Source organism: Hetaerina americana, unplaced genomic scaffold (assembly GCF_022747635.1).
Source record: "Hetaerina americana unplaced genomic scaffold, ioHetAmer1.1.p SCAF_1, whole genome shotgun sequence".
Classification (NCBI taxonomy): domain Eukaryota; kingdom Metazoa; phylum Arthropoda; class Insecta; order Odonata; family Calopterygidae; genus Hetaerina; species Hetaerina americana.
In genome coordinates, this window is record NW_027286069.1 from 17,700,571 (window position 1) to 17,722,767 (window position 22,197).

Consider the following 22,197-nt stretch of genomic DNA (forward strand, 5'->3'; position numbering starts at 1 on the left):
GTCCGTAGACCTTGAGGAGGGTCCGGCAGATGAGGAGGGCAAAGGATGGCGAACGAAAGCGCTACACTGCATTTCCACCCCGGCCATGGAGAGCAGAGGACGAGGGCGATACAGATATGCGGACGAGAGAGGAATTGTCGCCGCGGATCTGGTGACGTCCCTCTTATACGTGTGTATTTTCCCTCAACCAGAGCGTAAAAGTAAAGCCGGGTTAGTTTTACGAGCTGGGTCCTTATTGATTACCAACAATTTGCAAAACATCGACGCAGTACGAAATTCGGCATACGAACCTTATAATCCTTTTACTCAATCGGAACTGGTGGCCGTATGTTGTGGATAAATTATCAAAACCGAAGTTTATGTTTCGGTAGATATATCGTATTACTCTGCGACCCTGTGGATAACACAAATTTTGCATCAGCATCTACGTAACTCCGGGATATCACATCAGTGATCCTGCCAAATTTCGTTGCATCGTAAATCCAACATTTATATCAAGTTGAAGCAGAAATTTTCAGATGTTATCTGACTTGACGGGTCTTAACTAAGTTTGCCCGAGGATACATGTTTTCACTCTCCTATGGTGAGGTGGATTGTGATGTTCTTCAGACATTCAACGGATATATGAATCGGAATACCAGGGAAGAAAATTTGATCAAATTCTGGCCAAAAACTAGGACTTCCTATTCAATTAATTTGATATTAGCAATCATTCGAATATCAGCTTAGTGCTTTTATTCGGGAATATGCATGTGCTTCTTACGGCGGACTCACAGTTCATCAGCAAAGATCGCGACATCATTATATTCTATTTCCGAGTTAACGTTTCCGTTCTATGGGAAAGAAAAACATAATTTAACTGGATATACCGTGACTTGAGGATAAAAATACATCAATTTTTAGAGACTGCCTTTATTGAGTAATTGTATGCAACAATTATCATAGAACATCGGAAGATTAAGTTAGGCATTTTCCAACTTCAACCGATCCTTGCATCAGGTAATGCCGGCGTGGTCTGTAACGTATGTGTGGTATCTTCCGCAGTATTATTGGTCAATAGAATATTATTCACCTAGTCATGACCAAATCACCTTCAATAGTTACTTATAAAGTACGCACTCGTAGTTTTTACCATAGAATTCGATGGTGAACGGATACATCTTTTTCTTGCGATTCCTCTCATAAAATCATTATTCTCATTCTTATTGCGTTATAAATACATGAGAATTTCTATCATAATAAACGGTACCATAACTGAATGGACATCAGGTCGGTCTATCAACAACTAAAATTCGAATGACATTACCGTTTTGCGGCTAATTTCTTATGCAGCTTCTACTTCTGAATAATACCTTTCAAGCCACCGCTAGGGTGTGTCTGTGGGTGATTCAACACCAGACATACAATACTAAAAAAATGTTTTTCTTAGTTTTTATTTGCAATAAATAAATAAATATATATATGTATATATATATATGTAGATGTATATATATGTGTGTATATATATATATATATATATATCTTTTTTTGTTTCTACATTATGTGTTACTGTGTATTGTACTATTCGGCACTTCCGTGTTACGTCTATGAAAGCATACTACCTTGATCAAAAAGTTCCCGGAATAACCACCGTGTGGCGCTCCCATCGTTCCGATTTGAGTTCTGTTTTTTTTGTTAAATTGGTACATCTATTGTTGATATTCCCTTTAAATCTTAGTGTCATAACTTGACATTTGCAAAAGTTACGTAGCCAAGAGTACATCTATCTCTGTGTGTGTTGGCGATTTTTTACAATTTCAGAGATGGATTTAAATTTGCAACAACGAACTTGTATTAAATTTTGCGTAAAAAACGGATTTAGTGGCGCACGGACGTTGGAAATGTTGGAAAAGTGTTTCGGCAACGATTCTCTAAAAAAAACGGTCGTTTACCAGTGGCACGAGCGGTTCAGAAGTGGTCGTGAGTCAATCGAAGATGATGAACGCAGTGGCAGACCATCGACATCGAAAGTCGGTGAAAAAATTGATAAAGTAAAAGAAATGTTGGTCAATAACCGCAAATTAACCATCAGAGAAATAGCGGAGGACTTGAACATTGCCTATGGATCCGCCCAAGACATTGTGGTTAATGATTTGGGTTTCCGTCGAGAAGCAGCAAAGTTGGTGCCAAAAGACCTCAATTTCATGCAAAAAAGAGACCGTGTTGACGTCGCAAAAGACATGATTTGCGAGGCTGAAGCCGATCCCACATTCATCAAAAGGATCATTACTGGAGACGAGACGTGGGTTTATGAGTACGACACGCAATCGAGACATCAGGCAAGTGAATGGCGTTCACCAAATGAGCCGAGACCAAAAAAACCACGTCGTTTTCAGTCAAAAAAGAAGGCAATGCTGACGGTTTTCATGGATTACAACGGTGTAGTGCATCATGAATTTTTGCCAGAAGGCCAGACAGTAAACAAAGAGTATTATTTGGGCGTTATGAGACGTTTGCGTGAAGCAATTCGCCGAAAGAGACCAGAAATGTGGGCAGAAAACTCGTGGATTTTGCACCATGATAACGCACCGTCGCACAGTGCTATCATTATTCGTAATTTTTTGACGAAAAATGCAACAAATACCATCCAACAGCCACCGAATTCACCTGATTTGGCTCCCTGTGACTTCTTTCTGTTCAATCGAGTTAAAAAACCATTACGGGGAACGCGTTTTAGCAGCCGAGAGGAAGTAATGGAAAAATCGCAGGAAGCACTGATGGACATACCGAAAACCGAATATAAAAAATGTTTCGAGGATTGGATCAAGCGCTGGCATAAGTGTGTTGCAGTCGATGGGGATTACTTTGAAGGGGACAATATAGATTTAGATGAATAAACTTGTATTTTTAATTTTCTGAATAAATTCCGGGAAATTTTTGATCAAGGTAGTATATATGTATATATATATATATATATATATATATATATATATATATATATATATATATATATATATATATATATTCAAACACGAAATGCCGCCAAACGGCGAATAAATACTCATATATACAGAAACATATATAAGGAAAAGGGATAGGAACACGTATAAAGGACGAACACAATAGAGGGGGGAAGGCGGAATCGAACGGATCACAAGAGTAAAAATATTTCCTCAACCGGGACTCGAACACCGGATCTTTCCACTTGCCGGGCGGATGCTCTTAACCACTTGAGCTATCGAGGATATGTAATTTACCCTGAGATCCGTGGGTCTTATATGTCGCCAAGCGCCCCGATTCTTTAGCCAAGAGATGGCGTCAGGGGGCTGTTTCACCCACCAAAGGAGAAATAGACAATACACAAGAGGAAAGGTCAGTGGTTAGAATTCATACAACATCATACAGGAAAAGAACAGTGCGTTTCGTGGCACGCATAGCCAGAAGAAAGAGATGAGCCACATTGGCCAAATACACATTCAAACACGAAATGCCGCCAAACGGCGAATAAATACTCATATATACAGAAACATATATAAGGAAAAGGGATAGGAACACGTATAAAGGACGAACACAATAGAGGGGGGAAGGCGGAATCGAACGGATCACAAGAGTAAAAATATTTCCTCAACCGGGACTCGAACACCGGATCTTTCCACTTGCCGGGCGGATGCTCTTAACCACTTGAGCTATCGAGGATATGTAATTTACCCTGAGATCCGTGGGTCTTATATGTCGCCAAGCGCCCCGATTCTTTAGCCAAGAGATGGCGTCAGGGGGCTGTTTCACCCACCAAAGGAGAAATAGACAATACACAAGAGGAAAGGTCAGTGGTTAGAATTCATACAACATCATACAGGAAAAGAACAGTGCGTTTCGTGGCACGCATAGCCAGAAGAAAGAGATGAGCCACATTGGCCAAATACACATTCAAACACGAAATGCCGCCAAACGGCGAATAAATACTCATATATACAGAAACATATATAAGGAAAAGGGATAGGAACACGTATAAAGGACGAACACAATAGAGGGGGGAAGGCGGAATCGAACGGATCACAAGAGTAAAAATATTTCCTCAACCGGGACTCGAACACCGGATCTTTCCACTTGCCGGGCGGATGCTCTTAACCACTTGAGCTATCGAGGATATGTAATTTACCCTGAGATCCGTGGGTCTTATATGTCGCCAAGCGCCCCGATTCTTTAGCCAAGAGATGGCGTCAGGGGGCTGTTTCACCCACCAAAGGAGAAATAGACAATACACAAGAGGAAAGGTCAGTGGTTAGAATTCATACAACATCATACAGGAAAAGAACAGTGCGTTTCGTGGCACGCATAGCCAGAAACGCACTGTTCTTTTCCTGTATGATGAAGACCCACGGATCTCAGGGTAAATTACATATCCTCGATAGCTCAAGTGGTTAAGAGCATCCGCCCGGCAAGTGGAAAGATCCGGTGTTCGAGTCCCGGTTGAGGAAATATTTTTACTCTTGTGATCCGTTCGATTCCGCCTTCCCCCCTCTATTGTGTTCGTCCTTTATACGTGTTCCTATCCCTTTTCCTTATATATGTTTCTGTATATATGAGTATATATATATATATATATATATATATATATATATATATATATATATGTATATATATATATATATGTGTGTGTGTGTGTGTAAAAAATTCAAATAATATAAATCATGATAACCACAGGTATATGCACTACAGTATTTATGTGAGATTTACTTCTACGCATACGAGAGGAGTCGTTTGTTACAAAGGGGGAATAAATTGCTAAATTAAACCATTACAAGTTAGATTAGGTTCTAATCAAACCGGCCAAGGTCGTCAATCAGCTAGTGAGTACCCTCATTCCGCTATCACGTAAGTTTTTTATTTCCATTGCAGGCAGTTTCGATTAAAAAACAACCCTTCGCAAATATTCCGATACATCCACATCCGCGGTTTAATCCTACTTCCCCCGGGGCACAAGATTGCGTCGGCATGCGGCAAAGAAGTGAGAAGGGTGGGAATAAGACGAGTATACTCATCCCCTAAAATAATCACTCTTGCCCCTTGGTCGTCTTCACGTGTTGTACGCTAACTCTGGCGACGAGTCAACCGGGAGAGCTGAGGGATGCGGCTTGGTGGTGTCCTCTCACATGCGGGGGGGAACGGGGCCCACGGGATTGCAGCGGTCAGAATCCAAAGTCTAGATTTCCTTTAGAGATCATCCCTTACTCTCTCTCTCTTCTCCTCTTCTTCCGTCTCTGCCGTTATTTTCTTTCCACCGCCTGCCCATTCTCCCTTCCCCTCCCTTCCTTCCTTGCAGACTTCCCTTGAATCCCTTCCCTTCCCATACTAAGCTCTAAACGATTGATTACAAAGTAACACGCAGTTAGCTAGTTTCATTGACTCGAGCCAAATAGGACGAAGACCAATGGTATTGCCTCAGGTGCTATATAATTTTACTTGCCAAATTCTGAAAGCCGAAAGTAATTTACCATTAAAAACTATTTTGTTTTATCATCGCATGAAATAGAAACGGGCAGTGAAGAGGTAGGCGTCGAGTGCAAAAGTTTTTGGAATCCCATTTAAATTAATATCCAGAATATTGGATTCAGAAATGGTTATTTTTATCATAACAAAGGATTTGGAGGTATATTTGTCACGTTTTGCAGGATTAATCCTCAAAAACTTTAACCTGCCATTCAATTCTCAAATGTTCACATAGAATTCTAGATAGCGTTAAGGACCAGAGATTATAATCTCTATGTAATTCGTTATTAATTGTGAGTGATTCATGCGTATCGGAGATAATCCCTCCATTTCAAACTACGCGACCGCTATTAAAATTGATTAAATTGAAAGCACTACTCACCTGTCGTGTGTATTTTCCACAAAATTGTGCTTAATTCCACTAAGTTTTTTTTTGTTTTTCCAATCTCTCGTCTGATTACGAATGCTTATAATAAAGATAAAATTCTAATTTTAATACTGAGAGACAGAAATCAGTAGCTTTTCAGTACCCGACACACTTTCACATGTTCATTCAAATAGCAACTTTCACGAACTGAATGGCCTCAGCTGTTACACAATAACTACACCTGCAAACCAATTCTTCTCAATCCTTCCACAATACACGTCTACCAAAGCACACATTTTTCTTGATGGTGATCTCATATTTCGCTTTTCATTACTGCCTGAACTTAAACTTTGATTGTTTTGGGCAGGGTTACTTAAGATCCAATGGACCTGAGGTTACAAACACGGGAACGGTCCATCAAAACGATCGAGTGGGGCATGGTACTTAACTAATCAGGGATATGGAACATTTATTCACTGGACCAGCGAAGAAAGAAAGCCTTTGAAGCATAGTGCTGGAGGAGAATGCTAAAAAATAAATGGTCAGATGACGTAAAGAACTACGAAGTTTATGGAAGAGCAGAAGAAGAAAGAACCATATGGATAGTACCATATGGAAAAAAATAACTAGGAATGGATTGGACACACATTGAGGTGCAATGGATTAGTTAGGAACAAAACAGAAGGGAAAATCCCGCGAGGAAGGCCAACAGATATGTACATAGGGGGGATCGAGATGGTGCGGGGGCTAACGTACTGGCTTCCCACCCTGAAGGCGCGGGTTCAAATCCCGGCGGTGTTGAATATTTTTCAGAGGTATCTCGATCCCTACTTGAGGTGCCTTGTGGAGGGCACTTTGAGTGAGTACGCCGTCCGTCGGATGGGACGTTAAACTGCGGACCCCTTGGCGCCTTTCGTAAAGAGTAGGCTAATGCCGACGCCGGGTTTCCCTCCACCCTTCATCCTTTCCTGTCCATCCCCTATTGCGCAAATGACCTTAGCTGTCGGTCGCCTCCCCTAAAAACAACTACTATGTACATAGGACAAATTACGAAGAACGTCAAATAGAGAAGCTACACGTATAAAAGGAAATTGATACTAAACAGAGAAAAATGGAGGGCTGCAGTTAAGTTATCTTGGAATTAAAACACTGATGATGATGATAAATACGGATTATGCATTATATTTGGAAGTATTATAAATTGCAAGATTCTTTTAAGAGACGCAATAGAGTTATTATATCTCTTGATGCAATTTTATCTGGCAGAGTAATCGTTGGACGCATTTTAAATTTTCAAACAAAATTCAAGATCTTAGGTCTATCCATAAACCATCGGGCCCCATCTATCTTGGCTTTTTCCCTTTTTCCACTGTCTCCCCTCTCCTCGGTTGTACTCCCATCCAACTATCCTTTCCAACGCCCACAGTCCTTCCTGGTTGCCATTTACTCATCACCCAGCCAACAATATTCTCACCCTCACTTCCTCCACCCTCGATTACCTTCACTCCCCAGAGCAGCACGCATATTTTCGACTCTAGCTCTCCGTTACTCGAGTTACTCTTCCCTGGCTTCCTATCGAAGACCTATTAGAGTGAGATGCTGAGGCTATGGAAGTGCCGTGAGTAAGCTGTTTGTATGGTGTTTCCTTAACTATGAAAAGTTTTCTCGCTCTTAGAAACCAATAATAAACTCAGACGTTTCCTCATGGGTGTGGAGTCGTTTACGAAGGTTGCGAAATGAGAACAACATCGTGAAAATATCTCCACTACGATATTCGAACAGCGCCTTCACGTTATCCGATGAGCTCAATGCTCAATGAGTTATTCTCATCCACCAAAACCCAACTATTACGAGTAGCATTTAAGCACGCAATGCATTTTATCATCGGATCATTGACAAACTCATCTCTGTATCTTCAACTACTCATCCATCTCATTCCCTTCAACTTAAAATAAACCAGTTTTTAACTGAGAGCAGGTCATCGTCGAATCCATTTTATTCTTAGCCTACTACTGGGCACGTGGCCTCATTACTTTACTGGAAGTAGGCACTTACTTTTTAACTGCGGATTCAAGCGTAGATCCATCAACCAGTTCGATCCGTTTTTCTGTTTGAATCAACTAATAATATTTGAAATTGTTTCTTTCGATACCATTTCTTCCGCATAATAGCGCAGTAGTGGGAATCCGCCCATCGAACTTTCAAGTCTCGAGGGAATGCACGCACACTCTACTCCTCGGTGAGGAAAAAAAATATTTTTCTTTATCCTCGAACAGAGATCATACGTCAGCGAAAGGCATTCTTCTTCCATGATTAATCCTCGGGACTGCGGCTGGGCGAAGAATCAGGCAGATCGTTTGACCGTGGGCATGAGAACATTAAAAAAGTCCCGAGTACGTTGAGGATAAAACTTCTAGGCTCTCTCCGCGTGCTTCCCATTACCCACTCTCCCCTCCAGGTGTCCTCTGCCCTCCCTCCCCTTGAACCCCCCACCCATCCGCACACACCTTACCATCCCCTCCCCCGCCTATGATGCACGCGCACCACTCCCACCCGCCGACTTCTCGGTTTCACTCCGCGCCTGCGCTGCATTTAATGGAGGAGAGAGAGAGAGATAAAGAGAGTTGCGGGGGACAAAGGAAAGTTGCTCAGGCACTCGAGAGAGCAATGAGGGCACACACCGCCAGACTGGAGACTGGGAATAAAGCATTCTGCGGGAGTCTCGAGGGTAATAATAATAATGAAAAAGAGGCGAATAAAAAACAAATAAATTTCCTCTCTCTCCGCAGGGAAACGCTTCTCCTCTCTCTCTCTCTTCTTCACCCTTGTCGCCCCCCTTCCTGCCCCATCCCCTTATCCCCCTTACTCCCCCACCCTCATGTGCTTCAAAAAGTTGGTCACGTGGTGCGAGGACCGCAGTTTTTTTTACAGTCGACTTTTAAAGTATTTTAAATTTATGAGCTCGTGCTCCATGCGCCAAGATCAAAAGTTTCCCATACTCGGATAATGGTCGATTGTGTGTTTAAATTTTGGCGCTTCAATGGTTTAGGTAATATCACATAAAACTAGCCTATAAGACTATTTCTGTGGGGAGAATACGCTCCATGCCCGTGGAAAAATTCGAACCCGTGACCTCAGGGGTTCATAGGGAAGTGCGTTACAGATTACCGCGGCAAATGTGCTATCACGCTCGGTTCATGTCAAATCTAGTGTGGTGTTCCGTTCGAACAAATTGCATTACTTTGAACATTCTCTAAAAATTATGACAGTGGCACACAAGGAGAAGAGTTTAAAAATGATTACATGTAGTGCCTTGACATCAATTAAATATAAATGTAGTCACCAGGAAGTTATTGTCAGAAACTTTGTGTGTTATCATGTTCTCTATTCTTGGATTTCCTCTCCAATAAAGTGTCATAACATATTTCAATCCCATAGCGAAAGGAAAATTGATTAACCGTTTGAGTATTTTCACTGCCATAAGCCACATCTCTTATAACATTGTAAACACTTGAAAAAATGGTCTTTTGTTGTAATTAATCATTCAAAATACAGGTAATATTATTCAAGGTACATCATTTCCTCCGGCCCTTTCTCATTATAATAATAAGTACGAATAAAGATTCAATTTATATCTCTCTCGATAACAATAAATTCAAACCAATAAGTAAGATGTAATTTTTAAGTAAAGCAATACAACGCAAAACAGAACGATTTATCGCAAATAATCTTCAATTAGTTGATGAAATTGTGACAGGAGACAACACTAAGCCAAGAACTAGATTTAAAAACAAGAAGGAAGGTTATTATTATAAATACACATGTGCTAATAGACACTGTCAGGTGGCACACAAGTCCCAAACAATTGCAAAATATAATACATAAAACCAGACAAACACAGATCTCTTTAACAAAACAAGTGAATCCCCATCCCATTTACAACCATTAACCAGCAAGAAAAAAAAAGATACATAAAAAAAAATTAAGCTATAACATATAATACCATACACCACACATAAATCAAATTTTTACATATATACCTTACATCTATTCTTAAAAGTATACACTCTGTTAGGAAAGGGCTCGAATATTTTTGCAGGTAAGGTGTTCCACTCAACAATTGTTCTATTTAGAAATGAAAATTTTTTTTATTTGTCCTCTGTGCCCGGCATTTTATCTTAAATTTGTGATCATTTCTGCCTATAAAATTTGGGTTCCCCGCCTCTTTCCTATTATGCTCCATTAAAATTTTAAAGGTATAAATGACGCTGTAAAGAGGTAAAAGTATGAAGTAACATAGTTAACCATTATTTCACTTTTGTTAGATTGATTCAACAATAATTGAATTCAAATAAAATGAAAATCGGTTCGGTTATTTTCACGCAGAAACAGTTTCACTTAATTCGAAGTTAACTCCAAGAGAGACCCATTTGATTCTCACGTAGCGTTACACCAAGGCTAATTTAAGTCGCATTCGTACCGAACTTGGAGCCCAGTCAATTAAATAAGAAAAGGGTTGTCTTATAAATATGTCATATAATTAAGTAATTTACTCAATTGATAACAAATTAATATATTTATAATCTCTTCGTGAAAGGTGTAATAAAAAGGTATTTACATTTCTAGCAAAAGAATAATTCTTATAAACTGATTTGTTCATAGTTATTACCAATATTAACAAGTTATAAACTACAATTTTATATCAACACAGTTCCATTTATGCCAAAAGATAGAAAAGCATTCTCCTTTTAGGTCTACATAAAAGGTTTTCACACCCATGTAATAACTGCTAATGCACTTTAGCACACACGACCCATCTTTGAATAAACTTAGTTGGCATCCTAGATTAATGATAGCGGTGCTATTTTAAATGTTTGTCACACTCCTTAAAAAGAGAGTCATGGCGAAATCTTAAATTAACAGCACAAATAGTCCTTTTTAAATATATTAATAGCTATGCAAATAATGGTGGTATGCGTATATCTATGCAAATGAGCTTTGACTACTATGGAAACATAACACTGTAGCTAAAGCTGATGTGTTTGGTGCTATATACAACTTTTATGTGTTTTATCAAACAAATTACTAAAACCGTCAGCAATTGATAACTATTATTATGAGATTACTTTTAAAACTTTTGCATTTTAGTCAGTAATACTATTTATAATGCCTAATTTGTTCATTATTTAAACTAATATTTTCGTGATTACTACTAATTTGTGCCCATTTTACTTAAGAATTTCCTACTAAATCAATTAGTATATTTAGAAGGCAAGTTTTTCTTGATTTTTAAGGGGCTAAGCTATGGTAATATCCAATAATTCTTTCAATGGTGTTGTCCTTATTGGCAATGCAATAGCTTCAGGTGGCAATTTCCATGTGGATGATACTCACTCTGATACTTGGCATGCTGATTTCTTGCGGTAGCTGAACTTTCCAAAATTGGCCACCATTGTGAGAAAAAGTTTTTTGTATCCCAATTCAATATTTCTTGTTAGATTGCTATATCAATGTTCTGCATTGTGTGTGAAAAATATTTGCTCTTCATTTTTTTCTTCATCCTCAAAACCTACTTCATACATCGCGCGTTGTCATCATTCAATCTTTAGATCTCATCAATTTTACGCTGAGAATTGGCAGTAATGTTGCAAATATGACGATGTCACTCATTTGTTTGTGCCCAAAGATGCGGCTATCCGTGAACTAATTAGAGATAAACTTACAAAAGATGGCAAAGTTTACCCACTTTTGTGCGTAAAAAATATTTTGAATGTTAATAACAGTATTTCTACAACACTGCCAACTCGCAGTGCAAAAAATAAATATCATTTTATCAATTGTCATTAGTACGTTATCTTCCATCACGTCAATCAGAGGTAATTCTCAAGTTTATTCCCTCCCTCCCCAGCGGTGGCAACCAATCTTCTCCCACGACTGCGCGAGGCGGAGGCGATTGGGAGATCGCAATTGACGAACGAGTGAAACCGAAGGGAAAGAGGAATAAAGAGGGATCGGGTACGAACATTTACATTGAAGGTGTGGGAGTAGTTTCCAATCCTCCCTCCCCCCCACCCTAACAGTTTCGGCACGTTCGAAAACTAGATAAAAAAAAGAAAAGTCCACTCCGTCCACCACGATCCTCGTTCTCCCCGCCACCCCGAGAGAGACCTTCCTCTTCCTCCTCCCACGCGCCGGTCGTGGAGAGGCGCCCCTTCCCCGGTAGGAGGGTGAGCGGCGCGGCGCGAGGGAGGGAGCCAGGAACCAACATCCACAGCCCCCCGCCACAGACATCGCTCAACCGGCGGCGTGGCCCGTAACCCATGACTAAGCACCACAGCCACGCGGTAAGAGGCCCACGAGCCTAGCCAACGTGAGATCGTTTCCCTTTTCGCACCCCTGCTCTATTCTTTAGCTATCTCTCTCAACTATTCCCCAATTTGCGTAGAAGAAACTGCTCGTTATCTGTCTCGCTCTCTATCTCTTTCTGCCAGTCTATCTTTCAGTCTATCCGCCTTGCCCTTGACTTCTTTGAACGCCATTCTCTCTCTGTTGATTACTGGCCTACTTCTTCAAGCGCACGGACTGGATGATCCTCCAGTCGCCCCCCCCCCACCGTCCCCATTCACCCCTCACCGTACCAAAACCGAGGTGCTTTGCGCTTTGAACCTCCCGCATCCAATTTCCCCAAGACGCAAATGTGTCCGCCCCTATCGAGGTTAATAATTCCTACATTAAAGCAGCTTTGCATTATTTTCGAGAAAGAAAGATTGTTGTGAGTCCTTTCGAATGGGTAAGAGCGCTTATCGTTTTTATGTGCTAGAATTATACCTTATTCCGAGGGAGAAAATAGGAACTTGTGCGAGGGGAAAATATTCCATTCATAGGGGCAACATCGTCCAATCTCTATTCGAAGATAATTATTCTTGGCGATGTATTGTTAGCCTCGATGGATGTTTTTTTTTCTATTAGGCACTCGCATTTACTGTAGTTTAGGAATATTCATTGGATACTGGAGCTTTTATGAAAGCTACTTTATCTAATTTACTTCGTAGGATGTTACTCATGACCGAGCAAGTAGAGCACGGAGATAACCGTTATTCATTAATTAAAACAAGAAATACTGGAAAGAGTAACAACAAAAAAAGTAACGGCGTAATCATTCATCTTCACAGCTGTGAGGGTCCATCATCATTCAATCTTATGAAAGGACCCTTTTAATTCTCGATTAGCGATGAACCTGTGCTGAAGATTAATTTTTTGGAAACGCGAGAGAATTTTTCAGAAGATTAAATTTTTAACGATGTACTTGAATATGAACGTTTGCAAGAAAACTGATCCAATTTGGCTTAATATAATGAAAAAACAAAGAAAAAGTGTACTATTAAAATGTGTAGTTTATTGAATTACAAATAATATTAACCGTCGCGTATCTATCCATGATAGTTTTAGAATAATATTTAATTTTTATAAAAGAATGTACTTCGACCAAAGTTTTAAGCAATAATATCGAAGTTTTGAAACTTTGAAAGTACTTTGAGTACCTTAAAATTTTAATTTATTGTAGATAACCATGTCAATTACATTAGTTATCAAAAATGTAAGATAGTGGCCGTGTTCATATTTTTGGATCATTGATTCAATATTCATTAAACACCAATAGGCTTTTTAAATAAAGAATAAGTGAAATAAATTTCTTGATTTTGTATTAGAAAAATTGTTAAATTAAGTGTAATACTGACCTAAATGGCTGTCTAGATGTTATTATTCACCTAAGATCAGAATAAATGATATTTCAGTTAATTCTTGATTTGCGATAACTTAGCTTAATAGCCGATGATATATCAGTTTATAATTAGGCAGTTCTACAAAAGAATACCCTGTCTCATTCCAGTTTGTTTAAGCCAAATGGCAGGAGAAATATCAATTGATATACCTGATGTTATTCCACGTTGAACAAACTTAAATGCCCCCACGAAGAAAATTCATGAATCGAATTATAAAATCAAAAGGATCGGTTGGTATATTTTTTAACTGAGAGTGTTCGTTTTCCAGGTGAGTTTCATTCTTTTAGACTGAGTTTTAACGTTAAATAAGACGCTACATAATAATAATAATATTAATAAAGCTTACGGGCTCGATTTTACTTTTTTGTTTTTCAAGATATTTTCACAATTAAAATTCGCGATACTGTAAATCCCAGCTCGATTCTGCTCAATGCAATTAGATTCAGCGCGCCCCAGTTTCATTTCTGATACTCTTGTAGAACAACCCATGCCACGAGGCACCATTCATTGTTTGAAATTGCATCACATCACATCAGTATTTGCCATATAAATATCCGTAAAACGATGAGATAATGAGTTGCAATTTTCAGCCGGGAAAGAGGATATGGATGAACTTATGCCGTAAGCGGCAAGAATTACTTCTAATAATGGTACACTTCTGCCCCTTACGTAGTTGCGTTTAGAGCTGTTACAGAAAGTTGAATTTGTACTTTAACCTCTTCGGTTAAACAATGTGCATAATTACCTTTTCTGGGTTTGTATGGTGCAACAAGTTAAATAAGTTTTTATGGGCTAGGACTTTGAAAAGTATTAATATTTTGTATCTGCTAGGAGTATTTTAATAGTCCTGTAATCCCCCCACTGCTATATCTTCCTATTAATAATCCAAGTGAAATTTCCTAATTGATTAAGAAAACTGAGTTATTGATGGACTTGCATGAAACCTGTCGTAGTACCAAGAACTCTTCTTCCCATGAAATCATGAAATTTCACACCGCGCTAGTTACTGCACTCCATGTAGTTTTATTTATATTTAAATGGTCGGCAACTGTAATTATTTACAACTTTGATACTTAAGGCCTGATTATATGACGATCGCATAGAAGATGTTATTTAAGTAAATAAGTTCAAAGGTCATGTAATTAGTCTAAGAAATTTGAAGAACAAAACAATTAGCCATTTATGCATGCTTTTTATTCCAAGAGAGGTCTGCTTACAAGTGACTTGGCGACACGAAAACTATTAGACGTGCGGTCCACTGATCTAATTTGCTCTATGAATTCTCATATGGAAAACCAAAGTCATGCATCCTGAGCGCAGCACACACATAAATAGATTTATAAAAAATGAATAAAATTTACAATGATCAATCACATTTACCCTATCACCTATGTTGGAAACAACTGTCAGTAAACTAATATAATGCTCTTATCACACAAAAATTATTCATAAATTGATAACAATGGGGAAAATTTTCCCATAACTATTCTTTTAATACTATAGATGCATTAAGTAGCTAAATCAACGGTGAAGGAGCAGTAATTATGCGTTCATACGTGATTCAAATCATCTAAACGCACATTTACATGCATTAAATTAGAAAAATTTATTCATTTAAATTAGAAATTAATACACGAAGTATTATAGGTTAGCACTTAAAAGTTTACAAGTATGCATGTTGATAAATTCACACGTTTTACTGCAACAAAATTAAAACCTAAAAATGTTATTTTTTATTATTGTTCATGAGTGTAAAACTAAAGCCTTCATTAAGAAGAGATGTCATAACCCTAATGGTAAAAACTATAATCAAGCTAATTATTAAAATACCACCTATTGAATATTTTTTCTAGTCCAATCTTACGTCGCATGAGTATCGTGACAACTTCACGGTCATGTGTGCAGTTGTCACGATTAGTAACGTCTGTAATTCTCAATTATGGGCATATATGGTGATAAAGTTTCTCTTCCGTAAAAACAAATGTAAGGTGCAATGCAAACTACAAAAACTGAAAACCACATACTTAATATCGTATATAGCATAATTCCAAAGCTACCCTCAATCATTGTTGCCGATTGCTCCATTTCTAGCTTTTAACTAAGGTAAGTTCGTGGAAGTTTAGGTCAAATTAGACCGACCATAGCTAGATAGACCCTATCGCGAATAGTTAATACGCTAGATTCACCCAAGTTCTCCAGATAAATATGGAATGCTTCTCTAACTCCTTTGACCGCAATCTTTTTCCACTTTGCTCTTGCCCACCCTTGCACACCTCCGTCGCCGGCGCGCAGTGTTCGACTCTCGCCTCTAACCTGCCACTCTTCTGTCCACAGGGCTCCGCCGACTCAAACTACTCGCAGCCGTCTTCCGACTTGTCGCTGGACGAGGAGAAGGAGACCCTTAGGCGGGAGAAGGAGCGGCAGGCCCTCGCTCAAATCGAGAAGGCCAGGGTGAGTACCTACGCCACATCCGTCCCACGTCCCTTGACCCCTTTCACCCCATCCTCCGGGGATTGGTCAAAATGGGCCAATAGCAACTATTCAACCAGTAAGCCCCTTCCTTCTCCCCGGAAACGACCCTCTTATATTCATCCCTCATAATAATATCTTACTGTAAATTTTTCAAGCATCACGGAACACTTACGTGCTTTATTGTAATGTTTAAAGCATTTCTTTTGCCTCTCCAATGTAACCAAAATTTTCACTGCGGAAGCACCGACAAGAATTCCTAGACGCCCCGCGATATTTCTGGTCTCGTCTCTGTTCTCACTCCTCCCTTACCGATTGCCTTTTTATCTTTCTTCTTCTCCCAACATTTCGTTTAAGGTTTCAGGAAATGTTATCTTCCAGACACAAAATATTATGTGACAATTTGTGGTCATCCCTTACTCAAGATGTTATATATATATATATATGTATATATATATATATATATATATATATATATATATATATCTGAACATCTTGAGTCACAAAAGGACCTTATATATATATATATAAGGTCCTTTTGTTAAGTGTCCTTACTCAAGATGTTTAGATATATATATATATATATATATATATATATATATATATATATATATATATATATATAACATCTTGAGTAAGGACACTTAACAAAAGGACCTTATATATATATAAGGTCCTTTTGTGACTTAATGGATTATACAGATATGACGGGACAGGATAGATGGCGCGCGAAGGATTGAAGCAATTATGAATATTAATATGATCACATTGGGTTTATGTTTGTATATCTGCAGCCAAAAAAAATATATTATCCACCCTGAAAGACCCTACAAGGGTTTGAGCTTGTACGTAAATTTAATGATTCGATCCTTTATGGAGAAATTAGTAGCATTGCTTAAACTTGGGAGGAGTTTTTGTTTAGTTCATTATTTGTTTACACTTATTAATAAAATTAAATTTTTGGGAATGGTTAAACAACAAAAAAATATATGCACATTAATTTGGGGATTGTTTTGATAGTAAGATGACGTTTTAGCTATTTGCTTATGTTTGCCCCTCTCAGTGTGATCTGGAACGGCGTTGGTGTCAAACTAACACCCGATGCTTTTTTTACATGATACTCATAGTTTTTGTTTTTCTTCGGTAATATAAGCTCTAAAATCGAATAGTTCAAGCGTTTGATGGTTAGAGCTGCCAAAAAACGTTTCTCTTAGTTCCTTAGATATTCTCGCTTAATTATGAGTGTCTTCTTTAAGTCAAACAAAGGTTATTCGAAACCTTGAACTCACCCCATTTCTTTCCTTTTTATTATGACCTTTCCTTGAACTCTCTCTGATGTAACCGTTTTTTCCCATCTTTTGTCCTTAATTGCTGCTTATAAGGAATTTGGAAAATTAAGTTCCAGCAATTTTTTAAATTAATAAAATGACTCTTTCCACAACAGCGTTCAGAGTTCACAGACTACATTCTTAATGGTGTAAATAAATTGGTACTATGAGTGATTTCAACGAAGGTCTTTATGCGTAGAAAAAATATCGATAAATAAATATCTTAGATCAGTGTATCATTTTCATCTGTTTGTTGCACAGCTTATAGTTTTATAGCACAAGTTATAGTGTTTATAGCACAGATTTACATGTAATAATATCATTATCCCTTTCCATATATCGGGAGAACACTTTACTATCATCCTTTATATTTAAAATTTCTTTCATCTAACCTAGAACTGATACCTATGACGAAGAACACTGATCAAATTTCATTTTAATTAAAAAATGTATAATAACAGTTCAATCATCTTATATTCTACAATTTTTAACATTTTATTGGAAAATCAATTCAAACATTTGAAGAAAAGAACGTCAAATATCTTGTTTGCAATCACAAGTTCTTTATTTAATGGCTGTAATATTAAATACACATATTTCTTATTCTAAAAACTTCAAATAGCTTTTCAAAACGATTGAAATTGCTGAAGGATCTAAATGGTGTTTTAAAAGCGATATAAAAAACTTTAATTGATATTAAAGCTAATAAATAAGCTACTGAATAAAATATCCATGCAACTTTATTCAATAATTTTGGAAAAAATAAGATGTACATGGTCCGGTGTCGAAACATACTATTAAAACACTTTGAACACTCTCCAAAAAACTGAGTAGTTAAATAAGAGAAATATAGGATCATTGGTAAGATTTGGATTTTACACCAAAGTTTGAGGATCAGAGAAAACAAGAAACAACTACTCAATGAAGATCACTTTGAGTATAGAAATAAGGAGAGTGTGCATGGCGTTTCATCGACAGAGGGACATTGAGGTAATGAAAATAATCAAATAGCATCATTTGTTTGTTCATTTGAGATCAATAAATATTTCAGATAATTATTTTATGAAATTGCAGAATACGTTTAAAATTCACTTTCTAAACCTACGCCTATACCATAATGATCGGTCTTTTCGCTGTAGTGCAAAATTTACTAGTCAGCTTTATTAAATCACTCTAATTATAAATGCAATCAAGGTGAACTACATCATAGATTTAGCGTGAGAGGTGTGAAATGAAGAAAGTATTAAGATTACAAAGCAACAGATAAGTTGTATTGTAATTTATGTAAGCGGCTGACTCCGTCAAAAAGTTACTGTGGCGGCATCTCCCGTAGTTTCTTGGAAGTATTAAGATAATGATATTAGTTAAACTCTCAAAGGAGTATTTAGGACATTATGATCATTTTGGTAGTCTACCGCTTAAGGCAGATTTTGGATAGGCACTGTCACACCTCTAAGCTCAACCTAACAAACTACAACCTGACACTCGACAATGCATTAAACTCTTCTATACTTCAGTATACATTCCAAATCTCCTTAATCCGTCCACAATGCCTATTTTTTTCCTACCACTATCACACCTGCCTAACTTTTTTCCATTCTATTAGTCTTCAACATTATATCACCAATGAAAATGCTCTGTACCCTCCTTTTATGCTTCTTGTAGACTTCTCTCAATACTCCTCTTTCCTCCCTCAACATGCTTAGCACTAATTTGTTTGTTTTTATTTCCGTCCATTTCATCTCTTCCATACTTCTCCACACCCACATCCCATAATTATTCAATCTATTACTATCACCTTGCTTCAACGACTAAGTTTCTGCTCCGTACAAAACCACAATCCACATCAAGCTGTTCATTAATACTTTCTTAACAACCTTACTCAACGTTCCTGTCATCAGCTCTCTCGTCCTTGTGAAAGTTTCTCTGCTTGGTACAATTTTTCTTTTTATGTCCCTAATACTTTTACTAACTTGGTCCAAAACACTTCCAAGATAGATAATATGCTGCACCTGCTCTAGTATTTCGGCGGGGTAACGTCCTCGCCTACCAACCCATAGGTCGCGGGTTCGATTCCCGCCTAGGTGGTTTTCCCTCCATCTAGGGCTTGGTTGTATGTGATTGTCTTCAATATAATGTCTGCAATGTAAGGGTTAGGTGGAAGAAGGGACTTGAAGTCTCAACCTCGCCCAATTAAGTCGATAAATAAATAAATAAATTTTAATATTTCACTTTCCCTTCCTCCCTCTTGAAAAACTTGGTTTTGCTCACGCAGATGCTCATCCCAAAACTATCACAATGGTTATATAATCAGCTCAGTAATGATTTCTATCCCTAGGCTGACTGAGCCTGAATAAACTAAAATTAGCTTAACTGAAGCTTGATCAGCCACAAATTTAAGTGATTTTACGAATCCCATAACGACTTCCATTCCTATTTCCAACACTCTCCACCCCATTCCTAACACTGCACATTCCGACTCTCCATCCGTCTCTAGCACCTGAGCAAGCTGAGACGTACACACGTTGCGGTAAATCGCGGTTCTAGGTACTCCCATCGTTTATAATATTTTTTTCAATTCCACAAGATTTATTCTGTTGACGTGGTATTTAAATTTTCGAAGCCAGTATACAAATTCTATCAGTGTTCTATCACTGAGGTTGCTATTAGTGTTCTCACGATTTCTACGGTATCACTCGTACCTCTTATTCCTCCTAAACTCATGCTGATTATCCCTCAATTAAACATTTTCCCTTCTCTTCATTCATTTATTGATGATCCTGAGAAGCACTTAAGCGTCGCGCACTCTCAAACTTATTGAGTTATTTCATACAGCTGCTTTGCTCTCTTTTCAATTGGAACTAATACTGATCTGACGAAGTCTTCCAGACAAATTTCTCTCTCGTTTAGGATACGAAAGAGCGCAAAAAAACTTGACCTTCCACGTTTTCCTGAACCCTGAAGTAGTTCCATGTGAGGTTTATCTATCCCCGCGGCAATTTTTCATTTCCCTAAATGCCCTTACTATCCCTGTAAGGAAGGATATACATTACAATTCATTTCGTATGATTGCAAGAATCAGAGCTGGTAAAATGAATCGCGAATTTTGCTAATATATAATTTAAACGTCAACTACAAGGTGTGAGGAGAACATTTACCCGGAAGAAAAGAGCATATAAAAATAAAGAAGAGGTCTTGACCGGGACTCATAGTAGAGAAGCAAAGGAAGTATTCCCAAGAAATTTAATATGACTCGTGCGTAGAAATTTGTATTTATGGTAAAGAAAGTTTGCTGGAATGGTTTCAAATCTAACTATCAGGGCCCTTCATTCATCTAATCACATCTTTAGATATATTCCATAGTTCGTGAGATTTTATATTGTAGTACGTCTCTCTACATGAACTATATTACACTTAGATGAGCTTATAATTTTGCATAAATAGTCTCAGTGCCTAATATTTTTAACTGGTGAATACATAAATATTCTCAATAATTATACGTTATTACCATTATTTTAACTGAAAAGAAAACTATCAAAAGCTCATAAGTCATCCCGATCTTTATTTTGAATTTTTCATACTATAATAGATGATTTCATGATAACTAACTTCCATTTTTTACTGCACGATATATTTAATCCCGTCGAAAAAGGATTTGGTAATATATTTTTTTAAATTAAGTCGTTTACCCTCACGAAGATCTGACGCGAAAAGGTTAAACTACTTTCAATAAACTTAATTCCAAATTTGATACTTAACTGATTAGCTGTCATCAAGAACTAAAGGAAATTTGGACTTAAAGTTTTTTGAGTGGGGGTCTCTGTAATAAATTGAGAAATCATTCTAAATTTCCAAATATTTTATCAGCAACTTATTTTACCCTACCTCGCCATTTCCAGGTGTACACTTATAGATCCGATTTAGTACTAAAATCGTAGGAATTATCAAATTTTGTTTGTAATTACATAAAAGAGAGATTTTGAAAATTAGCATTGAGTCTTCTAGTTAGTGAATCCATTGAGTGGTCGTTACTTATAAGCTACTTTGGTATTATTCTCATATTTATCGAAATAGTTTTTTTATTACTACATAAATAAAAATGGTATAATGTTCCCATGGGCACTTCAGCATTTTAGATTTCCAGAAACCTCTACCATTTTCAATACGAAGCCAAAAAGTGATCAATTCTTTTTTGATGCGCAAAAAAACAGTTTATATGAAAGGCAAAAATCACGCTACATAATACAGAAAGTGTTGGTCTAAATATTGCGAGAGGATGAATCTTAAAGCATTCTCATTTGCAGTCCTGATCGCAAAATCGTCAAGTGGGTTTGCGTGTGCGGAGGTAATATATTGCTTTTTCCAGGGGAACATTTTTTCATCCAGGAAAAAAATAATATAATGCGGAAAAATGCATCCACTAATCAAATGTGCCCGCTGGTACTTATTTTTTGTTGAATTTATTTAGGCTAATGCAGGAAATAGAATAAACGCCATCATCTCAAGGCATTCAGTGGATGTGATATATGATAAAAAGCATTCATGGGCGTTTTCCTAAAGTATTAATAAATATAGAATGGTATTGAAAAAACTAGCTTGGATCGCAAAAATGACTTTAACATGTTGTTTCTCTCTAATGGCACGTCCGCAGAGCAAGCCCGTTGCGTTTGCCGTTCGCACCAACGTCAGCTACGATGGCGCCCTCGACGACGACTCCCCCGTCCACGGGTGTGCCGTCTCCTTCAATGTCCGGGACTTCCTGCACATCAAGGTAAGCCAA

General features: G+C 37.8%; 1 protein-coding gene across 4 annotated transcripts in view; it reads left to right on the forward strand.

Moving 5' to 3' along the window:
• Ca-beta (Calcium channel protein beta subunit) overlaps positions 1-22,197 on the forward strand; it is a 614,731-nt gene that overhangs the window by 554,148 nt on the left and 38,386 nt on the right. For all 4 annotated transcript variants that reach the window (XM_071586272.1, XM_071586275.1, XM_071586273.1 and 1 more), the window contains exons 3-4: positions 15,955-16,071; positions 22,069-22,188. In XM_071586272.1, the coding sequence (XP_071442373.1) occupies positions 15,955-16,071; positions 22,069-22,188 (237 nt within the window). The remainder of the gene's footprint in view (positions 1-15,954; positions 16,072-22,068; positions 22,189-22,197) is intronic.